Source organism: Ursus americanus, chromosome 28, assembly GCF_024610735.1.
Source record: "Ursus americanus isolate L20-20 chromosome 28, mUrsAme1.1.p, whole genome shotgun sequence".
Lineage (NCBI taxonomy): Eukaryota > Metazoa > Chordata > Mammalia > Carnivora > Ursidae > Ursus > Ursus americanus.
The window spans coordinates 26,475,824-26,492,687 of record NC_142154.1 but is presented as its reverse complement, the minus strand read 5'-3'; the positions used below and the strand labels follow the sequence as shown (position 1 = coordinate 26,492,687).

Here is a 16,864-nt window from a genome sequence, read left to right as displayed (position 1 = left end):
GTGGTTAAGCAGCAAATAATCAAAATACAACCAAAAAGTTATGCTGTCCAAATAAAATTTTTAAAAATTGAAGGAAAAACGTCCAGAATTTGAAATTTAAAGAGAGAATATGGAGATAATATAAAAGATACAAAGACTCAAAGAGGTCTAAAATCCCATTAGTAGGCATTCTAAAAATGAATAAGGAAAATGGAAAGGAGGAAGTTATTACAGAAAAAAATACTAGAACACTTACCCAAGGAGAAAGATAAAGGAGCCCACATTTGAAAAGACCCATCCAGCAACAATGAAAAACAACAAAAACAAAAAACCACAACTAAAAATACACCATTGTGATATCTGAGAACACCAAGACAAACTCTTAAAAGTTTCCCAAGTTATGAATAGATGAGTAAAACTTAGAATGGCATTAGGCTTAAACAACACCACTGGTTAGAAGATAGCAGCAAAGTCTTTGAAATTCTGAGGGAAAATTATTTTCAACCCAGAATTATATATTCAACCTATTAATCAAATGCAACAGTAAAATATAATAGCAGTTAACATTTACTGGGCATTTACTGAAAACCATGCACTGTTCTAAATGATTTACATGTACTAACTCATTTAATCTTCATAGCTCCCCCCAAAATACAGGTACTACTATTTCCCCCATTTTATAAACAAGAAATTGATGCACACAGTGGTTGGGTAATTACCACAAAGTCATACAGCTAATAAGCAGCAGAACCAAGATTCAAACCTATAGTGGTCTGGTCATATATTTTTAGATGTTAGAACTCAGAAAATGTACTGATCCTTCACGCTAGGATTTTACTTGAGGATGTATTCAGGCAAAATGAGAAGGGGTAAGCAAGAAAGATGACATGAGATCAGGTAAAAATAGATCCACACTAGCAGAGGAGAAAAAAATTTCAAGATGACAGCTGCACAGCCAGCCCAGAGAACAACCTGCCAAGACTGGTGCAAAAGAACCAAAAGCTCCAGAAGAGGCAAGAACTCACAGAAAAGGGACAGAACAACACTTTTTAAACTAAGAATTATTATTATAAGGAGGACATTGCAAAACAGAGAGTTCTACAAGAAATATCACAATTAAAACTCTACACTATAAAGTCCTAATGATAAACAGTGATTATTCATGTGACTAAATATAATGCTGTTTTAGGAAGGGAGATGGGTGGGAAGGTGGGTGGTATAAGAGCTAAATCCTTATTTATAGTACAAAGTCAATAAATTATGCCCTAAATAGGTAAATCTGGAAATCCAGAAAAGTTAGAGGTGGTGGTGAACTAGTGGACACTTCTGCTGCTAGAGGAAGTAACATTTGGGTTAAGCCTTAAGAAGCACAGATAGGCTTAAAAGGAGATGGCATTCCAGGTGAAGGTAAATGAATAAGCAAAGGCAAACTGAAGGAACAGTTATGGAAATCAGGAATGTTAACAACAAAAAGGTGGTAGGGGGAGGGAGGCAGTTGTTTCCCTGTAATAGTAAATACCGGCAGCTCCAAAGAGTAAACAGGTTATTTTTAGTATCTAAAATAAAACAAACAATCCAACAAGACTAACTTCTAAATAAGCTGTATAAGAAGAAAAATCATCCTCGTTTTATTTTTGCTTGAGACAATTTATTTTAGCTCTTGAACACTAGAGAATTTTTACTTTACCTGACCCGTGGGTATTGGTTGATCTAGCATCTCAACATCCAGGTGCTTAGGAAGGTTATATAATCTGCAGAGTTCACATATCAACCACTTCAATTGCTGACGAAGCTACAAAACACATTTCAGTAAATAAGCATTATGTTAAAGAGCCCTTAGGAGACATGAATAATGCTATGACTACTGTAACCAATCCAGTAGCAAATGAAAAAAGTTTGTTACTGCTGAATTACAGCCTATAGATAAAATAACAGTTTTTAAGAAATATTTTTAGGGGCTGCTAGTATAAGAAAGTTACCAGGGCTTGAGTACAAGCCCTATAACTAATACCTAGCAGAATAAAAACAACAAAAAGGCTGAGGAAGGAGAACTGCAGACACTGTCGAATTTTCAGTTGCTAACTCCTTTTCTTAGAAACTTACGACTTCAGACAAGAATACATTTACATTAATGAGGCGACAAAAAAATAGAGGCAGTGTTGTTGTTACACATGAGTTATAAAATTATACATTCCAGTCATATTCATTTAAAAGTAGAGGCAAATGTGGTCTAGTAGACAGACTCTTGGAATCTAAAGGATCTTGGATATAGCATCTAGTTCCCTGAGTTTGAGGGTTCCCATCTGTAAAACAATTAAAAATTAAAATTAAAAACTTATAATGGTAAAGATTAAATGAAATCTTCTGTGAAAACACTTGGCACTGAGTAGGTTCTTAAGCATCTGTCGAAAGAAAAAAAAAAAAAGCACTAGGAAAACTGCCATTTTTACATCCAGACTGTTTTGTAAGCATATTTACTTTAAGCAAAGAAGGTAAATTATGTTCACAAACATGATTTTCATTGTTGGAAAAAAAAAAACCTGTTTTCAATGTACACCTTTAAGAATTATGGCTTAAGAACAATGTTCAATACTTAGTAGACTTTACCCAGAGCTAATACGGTAACTTACTTCACCTGGTCAGGAACAGTTTCCTGGATGTCTCTGACCAGGAAAAGAGATGAAAAAGCAGGTTTATGAAGGACTAAGAAAACAAAAACAGGATTAGATTGGGTTAACAAAGAAAAAGAATAAGACTTTCCAAAGTAGCCAAAGGAACAAGCAGAAATTAGGAAAGCTGAGATTAGGATTAATAAAAAAAAAAAAAGCCTCAAGCTTAAAAGGCACTGTGGATTTACCCCTCCAATAAGCTCTGTTTTGTTTCAAGAACATAATGAAGATGAGAAAGGTGACCTGGACACAGACCCAGACACTCCAAACCCTAGCAAAGGAAGAGCTATGGGAGTGCTGGGGGACAGGCAGCAATGTGATAGAGTCATACCAAGCAACAAGAAAAACAAGGTTGTACATCTTTCAGGAATTTCAACTCCACGCTCCCTCCCTCAAAATAGTGTTTGAAGGATGGAAGAAACTAAGATAGTGGGAAAAGATTTAAGAAATATTCAGAATAGATGGACAGGTATTAGAAACTTACTAGGTAGTCTGGAGAAGGGCGGTGTCAGGAAATACAGGTATAAAAAAGAGCTTTTAGTTCCCTGGTTCAGCTACAGGTGACAAGCTTCATTATTTCATCTTGTCCCACTCACAATCACAAACAGAATTGCTGAAGGGAAACTCAATGGGGGTGCTGAAGTGCCACAGGTAGGGAAGTTTAAATTTAGATAGAACCATTCCGAATAGCCATGGCACCTCCAAGTGAGAGTCCCTGGATCTACAGGATATATAGACAGATACATGGGTTTGAAACTCAGGAGATAAATTTTAGCTAAAGATACAGATTAAGGAATCCCTAGAATATAGACCGTGATTTAAGTAACAGTAGTAAAAGCGATTTCTCAGAGAAAGCATGGAATGAGAAGAGGCAGACCAAGGGGCAAGAGCTCAGGGAAGACAAGGCAGAGTAGTTAGATAAAAACAAGAGATCTTAATCTGATGGAAGTTCTCCTAAGATTATCAGCTCCCAAACGACAAGGACAGGACTTGACTTTTGTACCCACCACTTATCACAGAGCCTGGCATAGAAGCCAGTCAATTAAAAAAAAAATACTTCTTTCTGTTCTAATATTAAGAGTTTCCTATACACACCCAAGGGGAGAAAAATATGCATAAACCCACAGATTTTTTTAAATTTTTTACAACACTGTTTGCAAAAGGGGCCAGATTATAAACAATATTCTATGCCTTGTCTTTTCACTTGCGTATCTTGGAAAGTTGTATGCGTTCCTATGGAAAAACTGGCTGCATTCTTTTTAACTACAATATAATATTCTATCATAAAACTATACACAGTAGCTTTTATTTAACCAGCTTTTGATTGGCAGTCTTTAATAAATGCTTGTTAAATGGAGGCAAATTTCAACCAGGGAACAATCACCACTAACAAACTGCTGCAGAGAGGTCAATTTTAGCGTTAAAAAAGGATTCCCTGGATTTGGCAACTAGACATAAAAAATTTTAGTGCAACAGTGAAGGCAGAATCCAGATTATAATGAATTAAGTAAAGCAAAGGTGAGGAAATACAATTTACACTGTCAAGTAACTAGGTTATGAAATAACTGGCAGAGACTATAAGTGTAGAGGGTAATTTGGTTTTCTTCTTTTATGTAAATATATTTTTAAAAAATAAAATGAGACCCGATTTTATGTCCTATGTCATTTCATTTTGTGAGTTTTTGATGAAAAAATTTTAGACACTGAAAAATAACCCAGTCATTTCTACTATTACAAAACTTATACCTTTGGATCTTTTTAGAGTGAACCCCCCAAAAGGAGATAGCAGTATGAGGGCTATCTTTCCCTGTCCTGTCACTGCCCTGCTGGAAATGTGAACTTGTATCTGTCTAGCTTTTTATTTTTACCTCTAACCTTCATGGCTCTCCAGACCAGCCTCCACTCAAAATACTCCTCAAACTGGTTTCTTCTGTTGTTAATTTTAAGAATGTGTTTAAACCACCTGTAACTTATTTTGACAAAAATCTGAGGTAAGATTCAAACTTCCCTAAATGGTCAGTTCTCCCAATGATATTTATAGAATAATCCACCCTTTCCTTATTGAGTATTTTAACTTATTCTGAATTCTCAAGTGCATGACTCTGTTTTTAAACTTTTATTATCTTTATCTGTCCAGTCCAGTGCCAGTACATAATATTTTTATTTAATATCTAATTGGACAAGTCTCTCCTCATTACTTTTTTTCAACTATTTTTTTATTATTTACTCCTTAAAACCAACTTCAGAGTCATTTTGTCAAGCTCCAAAAATAAGACTGTTGGCATTAATTGCATTCAATTTATAGATTAACACGAAGCTGCAGAGGTAACAGACATATTTGTAATATGGAGTCTGCCCATCTAGGAACATAGTAGTCAAGTCTTTCATTCCATGGTAATTTTTTTAAAAAGTATATAAAAGTATATAGAATATGACCTCAACTTTTAAACATATTTATTAGAGTCCATGTATTTTACTAGAAAGGGAAAAAATAAAGATAGAAAATAGCTACCATGTCAACAGTGGTTATATCAGGCAGAAATCATCACATTTCCTTTTTTTTTTTTTTTTTTTTTTACTAAGTAGTCTCACAACAGTAGCTTAGTTTTATAATCAAAGAAAACATTTAAAAAATTTTTTTGTAAAATGGAAAGTTACATTTCTTCATATATTAAAAAAACAAAAAACACATTTTCTTTGTATACCTATGGCTATTACTGTAGGTACAGACTTCTGAGAGAGAAAGCAATTCCCTAACACTAGCATTGATGGCATTCTAGCATTATTTCCCCTCACATCCACCTCAGTTTTTTTTCTTTTTCTATCTTCCACCTTGGCTACTGTTAGTGTTCCCTACCAAAAATGTCTGGTTGGTTTAAAATCAGAATTCACTGAAAAGAGACCACCTAACTCCTCATCTAAATTAAGGCTTAACCTATGGGGAATAAAAAAGACAAATCAGGTAGTACAGAATTTGAAGGCCAAAAAACAAACAAAACTGGTCTTTAGCTCCTTTAAGATTATCAAATAATCATTAATCAGGCTTTTCTAGATCCTATTATCTCTTAACACTTAAGTTCCACATATAACGTTCTTTAGGGGGAAAAAAAAATAGTAGGTTGGCTTATTTTCTCACCGAATTGTTGCTCTTAGTATCTTCTAGACGTTCCAGCACTGATGTCAGATTTGGGTCATCAGAGTCCACAAACCATATTGGTGCAGAAGATGGGTAAGATTCCTGTTACAGAGACACCTATGTTAAACACATTTACATATGGACTAATCTGGAAATGCAAATTAACTATACCACCAAATGGCAAGATGACAATGGATTTATGTAAAATATATGAGGGTGAGGAAAAGCAACACAATAAAATCTATGCATGGAGAAAAGTTTCTTTTTGTGGATTTTTTTTTGAAACAGTTTTATGGTGTAATTTTGCCTGCTCCACGTTACGTAATTTATACATTTAAAAATCAAGCAAAAAAATAGTTACTCAGTAAGCAGTAGCATTTAAAATAAAAAGAAGGGGCGCCTGGGTGGCACAGCGGTTAAGCGTCTGCCTTCGGCTCAGGGTGTGATCCCGGCGTTGTGGGATCAAGCCCCACATCAGGCTCCTCCGCTGGGAGCCTGCTTCTTCCTCTCCCACTCCCCCTGCTTGTGTTCCCTCTCTCACTGGCTGTCTCTATCTCTGTCAAATAAATAAATAAAATCTTTAAAAAAAAAATAAAATAAAATAGAAAAGAAACACTACAAAAGTTAGGTTTTACCACAAGCTGAAAAAAAACCTGGTACTCAGGTACCAGGAAAGATGATAGGCTTCCTTCCTTTACAAAGAAAGGTCAACCATGGCCTAGATTCTCCAGCTTTAACATTTTTTAAGGGCTTTAAAATCTGGAATCAAATAAATCCCTCAAAAAGAAAAAGAAAAAAAAACACCAAAAAACAACCACCTCACACCCTTGAAGTATAATTTATAAATTTAAACCATACTACTTTTGCCTTTTAATATAATAAAGCTACATTTCTAAACTTTATCTAGATGAGCTCTAACTCAATTATTAAAGGTAAAGCAAAAGGGTATAATCTAGGCACATATTTTTAAATCCTTATAAGCGCTAAAATGATTTTTTAAAATCTTATTCCCTATACTCCCTGTTCTCTAGAGAAGTTAGAGATTTTTCTCCATTAGAAAACTGCCCCCCCAAAAATCAATCCCATTTAATTCTGCCTTTTTCCTAATATTTCCAACCCTTCTCAGATTGCAGGGAGGGATGTAGTTTCTAAAGGAACAGATTCCTTAAATGAGGTTAAGATTATTCCTTAAATATCTCTGGTGTTAGAAGTCCGAACAGACAACTATATAGCGACCATATGGTACGTAACAGCTTCCACTTGCCACAGAAGCTGGGCTTTGGAGACAGGCATCCTCCTCATACAGCCACTGTCTGTGTGTTACAGCTCAGAGGTCAATGATGTTCTTGAACACTACAGTGGGCAACCTCTGTAACGGTCCCAATAATCCTAACCTGGTATTCATACCCTTGTATAATTCACTCCCCTAGACTCACTTCTAACAAACAATACAGTAAAAATAATGTGTAACCTAATCCAGGATTAGGTTACAAAAAGATGAGAACTTCTATGTTGCTCACCCTCTCCTGCTCTTTCATTTACCTCCCCCCGCCCCCCATTGAAGCCATCTCCCTATGGAGAAGCCCGCAGCCACATAGCAAGAAACTGGCCTCTGACCAACAGCCGCCCTCAGACCAGAGGCCTGTAAGGAGATTAATCCTACCAAAACTACGTGAATGAGGCTGGAGGAAGATTCTCTCTCAGTCTCACTTTCAGATAACTGCAGCACTAGGCAACACCTTGTGAGAGACAGGGAGCGAGGGAATCCTCATAAGCCATGCACAGATTCCTGACCCACAGAAACTGTGAGATAATGTTCCTGTTTTAGGCTGCTGCATTTGTTACAGAGCAATATGTAACTAATTCAAACCCCATAAAATTCTAATATTTCATTCCATCGCAAACTGAGTACTATCAAAAAATGTTATAGTTACATATTTTTTATAATATTTTTTATTATGTTAGTCACCATACAGTACATCCCTAGTTTTTGATGTAAAGTTCCATGATTCATTACTTGCGTATAACACCCAGTGCACCATGCAATACGTGCCCTCCTTAATACACATCACCAGCCTATCCCATAGTTACATATTTTTAAAAGTAAAATTACATGTGTTGACTTTTAAAAGTTAACGGAAAAAAGCATTACATGCTTTCACCTACAAACAGACATTTACTCTGTACTGTTTTCTATTATAAATTAGGAAAAAATCATTATTATTAGATACTAGATGCCAGACAATTAGGTTCTAGTTATGGAAAAACAATTTTGTAGAAACACATTATTAAAGAAGCATTGCTTTAAGAACTATAATCTCAATTACTATAATCTCAATCTCGATTGCTTTAAGAACTATAATCTCAATATAGTTGAAGCCAAAGAAACTATTTTTGAAGCACTTCACCAAATGTTCTTTACAGAACAAAAAACTGTACTGAAGAAGGGCATCATTAGATCTATTCAACAGTGGTTTATTTCGTATTCTCATTCCTCTAATTTTCGGTGTGTCCCAAACCTATTCACAGACTAAAAGAAAAACTATCTTCAAAATTAATCCTGTTCTTAAAGAAAACTACTTATCAAGTATTGCATTTTCTTCTTCAAATTCTTCAGCCTAGTTTGGGAACATACCATCTAGACCTTAGTTCCAAAAAACAAAAGAGAACCGAAAAACCAATCAACTAAATTTTAGAACTTTACTGTGTAGATTAGTGTTTGTCTAATTCTACGTAAGCAAAATAAAATGCATGAATTGTTGTTCTGGACTAAAACCCCTTAAAACCATATTGGAACACTGCAACAACAACAAAAATTACTGAGACCAGCTCCTGCTTATGACATGCTCTTGTAATCCTGTACATGAGAAAATAGGATATATAGGTCTAAGCAACTATGTCAATAATTTTCAAAGTGGGGCCCTTGAACCCCTAGGTAAGACTGCTGGAACCTTAACACAAATAAAGGCAGTGACACCAAGCTATACCTGGAGTCCCCATATTCTTCACCACTATGCATTTAAGATGTTTAAAAGGCAAAGAAAAAGAGGTTTTACTTAAGAATATCTGTAAATAAGTAGTAAAAGTTCTTTTACTAAATCTCGATCCTTATACAGGTCTTTTTAATATTGCAACTGATGAAATGGCGTGCACACATGAGCACACTCTTACAGAATACTTGAGAAAAAGCATCTGTACAACTGAGTTATGAAGTGAACTAACCACTTTAATGGAACATGAATTTTACGTGAAAGGATGACTGACAGACAATGGTTATTTCACCTTGGGTTTTTGACATTTTCTCAAAAATGAATAAAGAGTGTGTCATTTCAAGGAAAACAAAGGACAGTATTTATTCCAATAATAAAATTCAACCTTTCAAGCAAAAATTAGAATTTTGGAAAATCTGTATCCACTGCTATGAGCTTGACAGCTTTCTAAGAATATTATGATCAGGTTGCTGGTGATCTTAATATAATGTCTTCATATTATACAATGAAACATATAAACATTTAGAAGATTTCAGTGAACCATATTTTCCAAGTGACTGGTACATCATGATGTTATAAATCACGCAAGGACAGAAGATCCATTCACAGTTCAAGAAAGACCACGTTTTGGTGAAATATCCAAAAAGAATATCTACAACTATCTAAATGGCTATTAAAATATTCCTACTTTTCCCAGCCAAATATCTGTGTGAGGCTGAATCTTCTTTATATTATTTCAACCAAAGCAATATACCCTCGCAGACTGAATGCAGAAACAAATGACAGACCAGATATGAAAGAGATTTATAAGAAATGTAAAATTATGCTACTGTTCTCCTAAAAATGTTTTGGTTTACAAAATATGGCCATTTTTCATAATATTTTATTAACATGTTTACTTCGATGAATATTTTAAATATTTGTTTTAATTTCTAATGATAAATATTGATAGGTAACTTACATAAAAGCTCCTTGGACCCTCAGGACACTTTTTTTTTTTCTTGAAGATTTATTTATTTATTTTAGAGGGGGCGAGGGGTAGAGAGAGAGTCAGTTTTAAGCAGACCCAATGCTGCGGGTGGAGCCCCACGTGGGGCTCAATCTCACCACACCGAGGTCAGGGCCTGAGCCAACATGAAGAGTCAGATGCTTAACCGACTGCGTCACCCAGGCGCCCCTGACTTTGAAACAGTATAGACGTTTTGAATCCAAAGAGTTTTAGAACAGCTGCCTTCTCCACACCTTCTACAGCCGGGCCCAGAATGTCTTCCTTGGAAGACACATCCCTTCGCCATTCTATATTAACCTATGTGGTTCCGCTGGCGCTAGTTTCCCTAATTCCTTCCCATCTTTCTCTCTCCCTTGACCCAAAACTTGGTCACGGTCTCTATAAGCCCATTCCACTCCCAGTGATTAGCTGTCAGATGGGCTAAACTAAACAAATCTAGGTCTTCTCTGGGACTAAAATTCTCCTTCTGGGAGCTCTGGAGTCATAAGGACAATGCTGGCAGCCTAGGGGAGTCAGTATTTATCTTGCCAAAAGAGAGGGTTTATGTAAACCAAATTGTTTTCTAGAGGGTCATAGATATTTGTATTTTCTGCCGTGGCCGTGAGAACGCCCAATTTCACTGCACACTTGCTAACGTTTTTATCAATCTGTTAAATAAAAGCTTCTACCTGGAAGAAAAAAAGTTCCTATACAATATAATTTGTTATAGCTCCAGAAACCAATTCATCAAAAAGAATGAAAAGCCATCACTTCTTAGGAAAATTTCAAAGGACAACACCTATATGCATAAGGATTTAGCTCTAGCTATTAATGTCCAAAGCATTATTTAAAATAGAAAAACAAAAACAAAAACAGAAACCACTGGCCTTATCCAGAAATAACTTTCTGTGTCTATTTTTTTACACAAATCCACTAAGACACCAATGTGTGGCTCTGTATCAAGCACCAGCCAGCAAAACTGTCTGCCAGAATGCTCAGTCTCTACTGTCTTTCCAAATAATAGAACATGGCCATCTCCAAGGACTTCATCACTTTTTGAACACGGATGCATGTAACTTTTTTTTGAAGGTTCAGAAGTGTTAACAGCTGTAATTCTCCCAGAGACCAGTTATGGGACACGTACTTTCCCACTTTGTTGTTCATTAAATGTGGGGTGGAGAACGAAACCGACAGAATCACCATATAATATTCTAATAAAGTCTAAATGCTCTGACATTTATTTATTTATTTATTTATTTATTTATTTATTTATTTAGAGGTTTGTTTTTATAGAGTGGGCATGCATGCGCCCAGGTGTGAGATGCAGGAGGAGCAGAGGGAAAGAATCTTCAAGCAGAATCCCTGCTCAGTGCAGAGGCTTACCTGGCTGAGACACCCAGGTGCCCCTAAATGTTCTGACATTGGGAGGGGGAAAAAAGCTACCAAAAGAGATTGCTCCCTGCTAATCATTTTGCAAGTAAACAACTAAGTAACATTATCAGAGCCCACAGAAGCAGAATGAAAAATTAAAACATCATTCTAACTGAGGCAGAGAAAATAAAGGTGCTGAAGAAGATTCAAACCACCTGATCTGCAGAAACCAATGGACAGCTTCCTTGACTCTACTTTGTCTTTCAGAAGAATCTTTTAGAAGAGAACACAAAACACTGTTACAATGGCCTTGGAAAAGGGGACTCTGCTTCATTACTCTGACTCTCCAGTAATGCTTTACATTTGGCAGTGACTGTTTCAATTCGATTCCCCACCCCTCAACTAGCTGACATTTATCTAATACTATCTTTCCCAGGTCTAAGGAAGTTTAACAACAACAACAAAAATCAAGCTACTAAGGCATACACCATTCATAAAATGGAAACCTAAGTCTCCTCTTCATACTGCTCTTTCAAGGACGGGCGTAAAAAATGGGGGTAGAGAAGAATAGATAGATAATGACTAGGAATTTGACTCTGTATTATAAATTGGTCAAATGAATGAAAACAATGATTCCTCCAGCCTGAAAGTACCACTTAGGTGCTTAACATGACAGTTCTGCTATTTCCAAATGATTCTCCAGGTGTTCAATTTGGAAAGGTAATCTGTCCCAGAAGGGCAGACCAACAAAAAGGTCTTGGGCTCTTTAACCAAGTTGGTTCATGATTTCCTTTGTATAACCTTGGCAGGGATACTTTTTAATCAGTGTAAAGACTAGAAACATAAAAAATTAAGAAATTCACAGCATTGATTTATTTCCCATGAAAAGCTGTTAGAAAGCATTTTCAAAATAAAATGTTATTCAGCCACAAATACATTTCTGTAGAGAACATTATTATTGTTAAAGAGCTTTCCTTTATAAGCTTTCATGCAGGACAAAAGTATTGTCTACTTTATAGAAAAACACAGTAGAAAAAATGATTTGCTTAAAGTCCCAACTAAAGTATAGACTAAACCTTCTCTCACCTAAACTCAGAGCTCTAACATTTGTTATTTTAGTGTCTTGCTGTTGGTGGCGAGGTGGGGAGGGGAAAGGGGACTCCAGCAATGACCAAGAGAAATTTAATTAGCAAAATAAAAAACATGTGCTACCACAAGTAGCCTGGCAAACAGCCACTCATGCAAAAAGAGTAATGGTTTATGCTACACAAACAGTAAAATTTGTACAACCATTTTATTTATCAGCTAATTTACAGGGCGGTGGGGGGGGGGCTCAGCCTGAAATTACCAATTCCCTACCAAGTTACCAGATGTCAAGAGGTCCATATAAGGAGAAATGAAGTTCCCAAGTTATGTTAAATATTTCAAAAGGACTAAAAGAATGCCATATACTAGCTCCCTATAAGGCCACACAGATTACTAAAACAAGCTTGCTTTGCGTTTAGGTGTGAGCATTAACAACTGAATGTTAGCACTAACTGGCAATTAGATCTGTTTGCAAGACACTCCTTCATATCATGAGTTCACACAAAACAAGTAATAAAAACGCCTACCTGAGGTTGAAAATTGCATTCTTTCCCTTCATATTTAAGATCAGAACAAATTTATATAACAGAAAAAGATTTAGGTCAATTCCCTTGGCCTAAAGAGTAAAACATCTATATTGTTTTCTCCTTCTTAAAATGGTCTTTCATATGAAGTCAAATTACAGATTTCCTATTCAGTGACCTGTTAAATATTTAAATATTTAAAATATTTCTTGATGTTATCTCTGCACTTTTGACAAACTCTTGGCAGTTAACTTACACAATAGTTAAGATTTTTGTTCATACAGAATACAGCTAAAATAGAACAAATATTTACTGAACATTGACCGAGTGGAAGATGAAAAGCATGATTACAGACTATTCTCCCCTGCCATCATAAAAAAAAGACTTAAAAAAAGAAAATCTAAAACCATTATAATAGAACATAAGGACATAAAACCAAAGCAGTAAACAGTAAAAATTACAGGAGGGAGGAAGGGGAAATAAATACCAGCAGGAACTGAATATGACTTTCTAGAAGAGCCTTGAGGGATGGTCAGAAGTAGAAAGACAGACTGGGGTTGGTAAGGGGCACATTCCACATGGGAAAAACAGATTCAAACGCTTGAAAGAAAAAAGGGGGCACAGTATCTTTGGAAGATTATTCAGAAACTGGCATGCACGAGTGTAAGGAAATAATTCGTGAGATGCGTTTACTGAAATGTTAAACTGTGTAAGTATGCTTCTTGGTGAGCAGTGGAAAAGACAGGGCCTGGCATGTTGAAGAGCTCAATAAATGTTTGGGAGTAAAGAAATAAAAGGAAAAATTAAAGAACCGATCAAACTCATTATTTTTTTAAGAGCTATAACCGTTTAGAGACTAGCAATTCACAAACACAACAGACAGGAAATCCAAAACTTTTTCCTTTGCTCTTTCCCCTCGAAGAAAACGGTATCTGCACAAGCAAGCCATGCAGATTTTATCAAAACACTGACGGATGCTTAAACAGTCTTATCTTTTAGAGATACTCACTGAAATATTTACAGATGAAGTGACAGGTCAGGAACCTGCTTCGAAATAATCTGAGGTAGGGTACAGATGAAATAAAATGGGCCAAAAGTTTATCATTGTTGAGGCTAAATACATAGAGGTTCTCCACACTACTCACCTTTTGTATATGTTTGATATGTTCCCATAAAAAGTTAATACACATTCATATACACTGAGTATCCACCATGATAATTATCTTCTGATAATACCTGTCATAATTTCAGTAGTCTCTACTATAATACCATTACACTAGTCTTTACCAAATCCTCCTTTCACTGAGTGTCTCTAATTCACTCCTCGCTCCATTACCTAATCCAGGTCTTCACACAGTATTCTGTGTGCAGCTGACTCCTATCAGCCTCCTGTATGGTTCTCAATGGGGACTCTGCTGGCATGTGAAGTGGGATAATTCTGTTGCAGCAGACTGCCAGCACAGCAGCAACACTACCCTACAGCCACTGAGATAAAAAAACCATACACACACATGTCCCAAAACCACACACTGTAGAGAACTACCCCTAGAGCTAGATGGCAAACACATTTTTCCAACTTACCTCAGTAATTTAGTAGTTCCCCACAGCCTACAAGTTCAGTATTCTATCATGCAAACCACCCCTACATTTTCCTGGCCATAACCCAATTTCTACCAGAACAATCACCACACAGGCCAGTCTCCTTCATGCTCACTACCACTTCCTGTTTCCCATTCTTGGAAAATCTTCTCCTTTACCAACCTATATCCTCATAATTTGTCTACTAAACAAACCACATTTTCTCAAGCACTGGTGTCTTTTCTGGATAGAGTTTTCTCTCACTGAAATGTGCTTCCAAACTGGAAAGAATCTACTCATCTGTGAAAGCCCAACTCCAATGTCAGCCTCTCACCAAAGCCTTCTCTGAAGCATCACCCAATCACCAAACTAAAAATTAGTTGCTCTTTTGGCCTTCATAATGACACCATAGAAGTTGGTATAAAACTCCTCCCCCAAGAAGATTTAGCTCTGAAAGCAGGGACTGCTCTATCCAGTTTTGCAAAACCGGTGCCTAGAACAGAACACTTAGATGCTCAATAAATGACTTCTCTCTTCAGTACAGCACTTGTATTTTCCCCAAAACACACAACTGCTCCCCCAGATATTCTGGAAATTATTTTAATGTCAATTATTATAACTTCAAGCCCTTTCCAAACTCTCGAGTACCAAGACCAGGAACACTTCAGACACCTGGGTAGCCCACTGATTTAACCAAAAGGAATCAGACACCAGACTGGGTTCGAAGGAACATAAAACTACCTCCTTGACTCCTGCTATAAGTTTATTCTGCAGTTTGGAACAATACCCTAAATCAATTTCACCATGAACGGTTTCATCATACACATTCACGAAAAAACTTATTAAAACACTTCGATTACCTTACCAAGCTCCGGGTTTCTAACGAGCTTCCAATTTAAACCAAAGAGTGAGCTTTAAACTGCCTTTTTGGCTTTGTGACATAAAATAATCTTTCTGGGCAGAAGACCTGGGCAAATATCCCCTTTGGGATGCAGATAATTTTAAAGGCTTACACACAGGGGGCCTATGGAAGCCAACACCGGTACCACCACCTGCCGAATGCAGGTACAAAGCGCCTTTCCGAAACACGTACGCGTGTCAAACAGTACCAGAGGCTGCATTCTAAACTTTCCCCCCCTCAAATGCATCAGTTTTCAATATCAGTTTTTCCTTAAACACAAACTTAAAAATAACTGGGGGAATAAGCAAGACGAGGGAAACCTGACTGAAGAGTAAGGCGTTAAAACTTGAGGGCCTTCCCCCTTCCCTGCTAGGCTCCTCCAACAGCCGAAGTGGACCTGCCTCGCCGCGGCCCCGGGGGCAGGCCGGCTGTGGGCAGTCATGGCGACACGGCGAGGGCGAGGGCAAGCGCCGCCGCGGTCTCCCACCCCAAGGCGTAGGGGGCCGAGAGGGGCCAGCAGCCCCAAACCCAACCCCGCGGAAAAGCGGAGAAATGCGCCGTCTGCCTCCTCCCACCCAAGTCTAGCGATTACAAGGCTGGGCCTGGGCTGGGCCCCTTGCCTGGGAAAGGGGCGGATCTGCCCCGCCTGGGGCCCCGGGAACCAAGGGGCCTCTACCGGACCGATTCCCTTTTGTCCGGGGACTCGGGGCGCCCCTTTCCGCCCTCGCCTGGCTCCGAGGGGCTGAGGCCGGGCGCCTCACCGTGATGTTGCAGTGGAGTGTGAGCGGCGGCGGCGGCGAGTGCGGGCTGCCCGGCGGTGCCGGAGGCGGCAGCAGGAACTGGCAATGCAGCTCGTCCAGCTTCCAGCTGACGATGCGGAATCGCTCGTGGTTCTTGTCGAAGATGGACGCCAGGAACTTCAACTCGGCCTTAAGCCCTGACACGGACATCTTCCCCTCATCTCCGGCAGGAGGGGTGCGAAAGGGGAGCCGGGCCCAGAGCCGCCGTCACGGCCGCTACCGCCCCACAGGGCCGGCCTGGGGCCGCACTCTCGCGGCTCCGCCTCTCCCCGCCGCCGAGGCCCGCGTTGGATTCCGGCTAAAAAATGGCTAGGGGCACCGAGGCCTCGGCGGGCGGCTGTGTGCCGGCCTGGGCGGCGGCGGCTGCTCTCTTTGTAACTGACTCCGCCGGCAGGAGACCGCGGCCCCACGGCTTAAAAGGGCAACAGCGACGCCGCCCCCGCTACCGCCTGGGAAAGGGCTGCCCCCACCCCGCCCCCATCCCCTCCCCGCCCCGGCGCGCCCCGCGCGCCCCGCTTCCGGCGCGTGCACGCGGCCTGAGCGCGGGCTCGCCAGGCCGCCCCCTCCTCGCCTTGACCCAGCCCTCCTCCGCCCGGTCCATCTGTTTTGCTCCTCTTGCCCTTTGATGCGAGGCTCGGGGCCGGGTGGCGCCCCGCGGCTTGATCACCTGGAGGATCAGGAGACCCCTGCGCGCCTCCGCCTCCAAGCCTGGGGGCCGGCCACGTGCGCGGCCTTTTGCGCCGGCCACGTCGGCGCGGCTGTGGACGCGCGCTGGACCCTGGGGGCGGCTCCTCAGCTCGGCTGTGAGCGAGCCACCCACTCACCTGACCCAGGCGGCGCCC

At 39.2% G+C, this 16,864-nt stretch overlaps 1 protein-coding gene across 9 annotated transcripts in view; it reads right to left on the bottom strand.

The window, feature by feature from the left end:
• Nucleotides 1–16,491, bottom strand: part of UBE2Q2 (ubiquitin conjugating enzyme E2 Q2) — a 71,472-nt gene extending 54,981 nt beyond the window's left edge. For 2 of the 9 annotated variants that reach the window (XM_045795101.2, XM_087856745.1), the window contains exons 1-3: nt 15,984–16,487; nt 5,785–5,886; nt 1,667–1,771 (exon numbers count right to left, since the gene is read on the bottom strand). In XM_045795101.2, the coding sequence (XP_045651057.1) occupies nt 1,667–1,771; nt 5,785–5,886; nt 15,984–16,172 (396 nt within the window). In that variant the 5' untranslated portion in view covers nt 16,173–16,487. Of the gene's footprint in view, nt 1–1,666; nt 1,772–5,784; nt 5,887–13,752; nt 13,803–15,983 lie in introns of all 9 variants that reach the window. The other 7 variants (XM_087856748.1, XM_087856743.1, XM_045795103.2 and 4 more) reach the window with 7 other exon arrangements.
• Nucleotides 16,492–16,864: the final 373 nt, after the last annotated feature.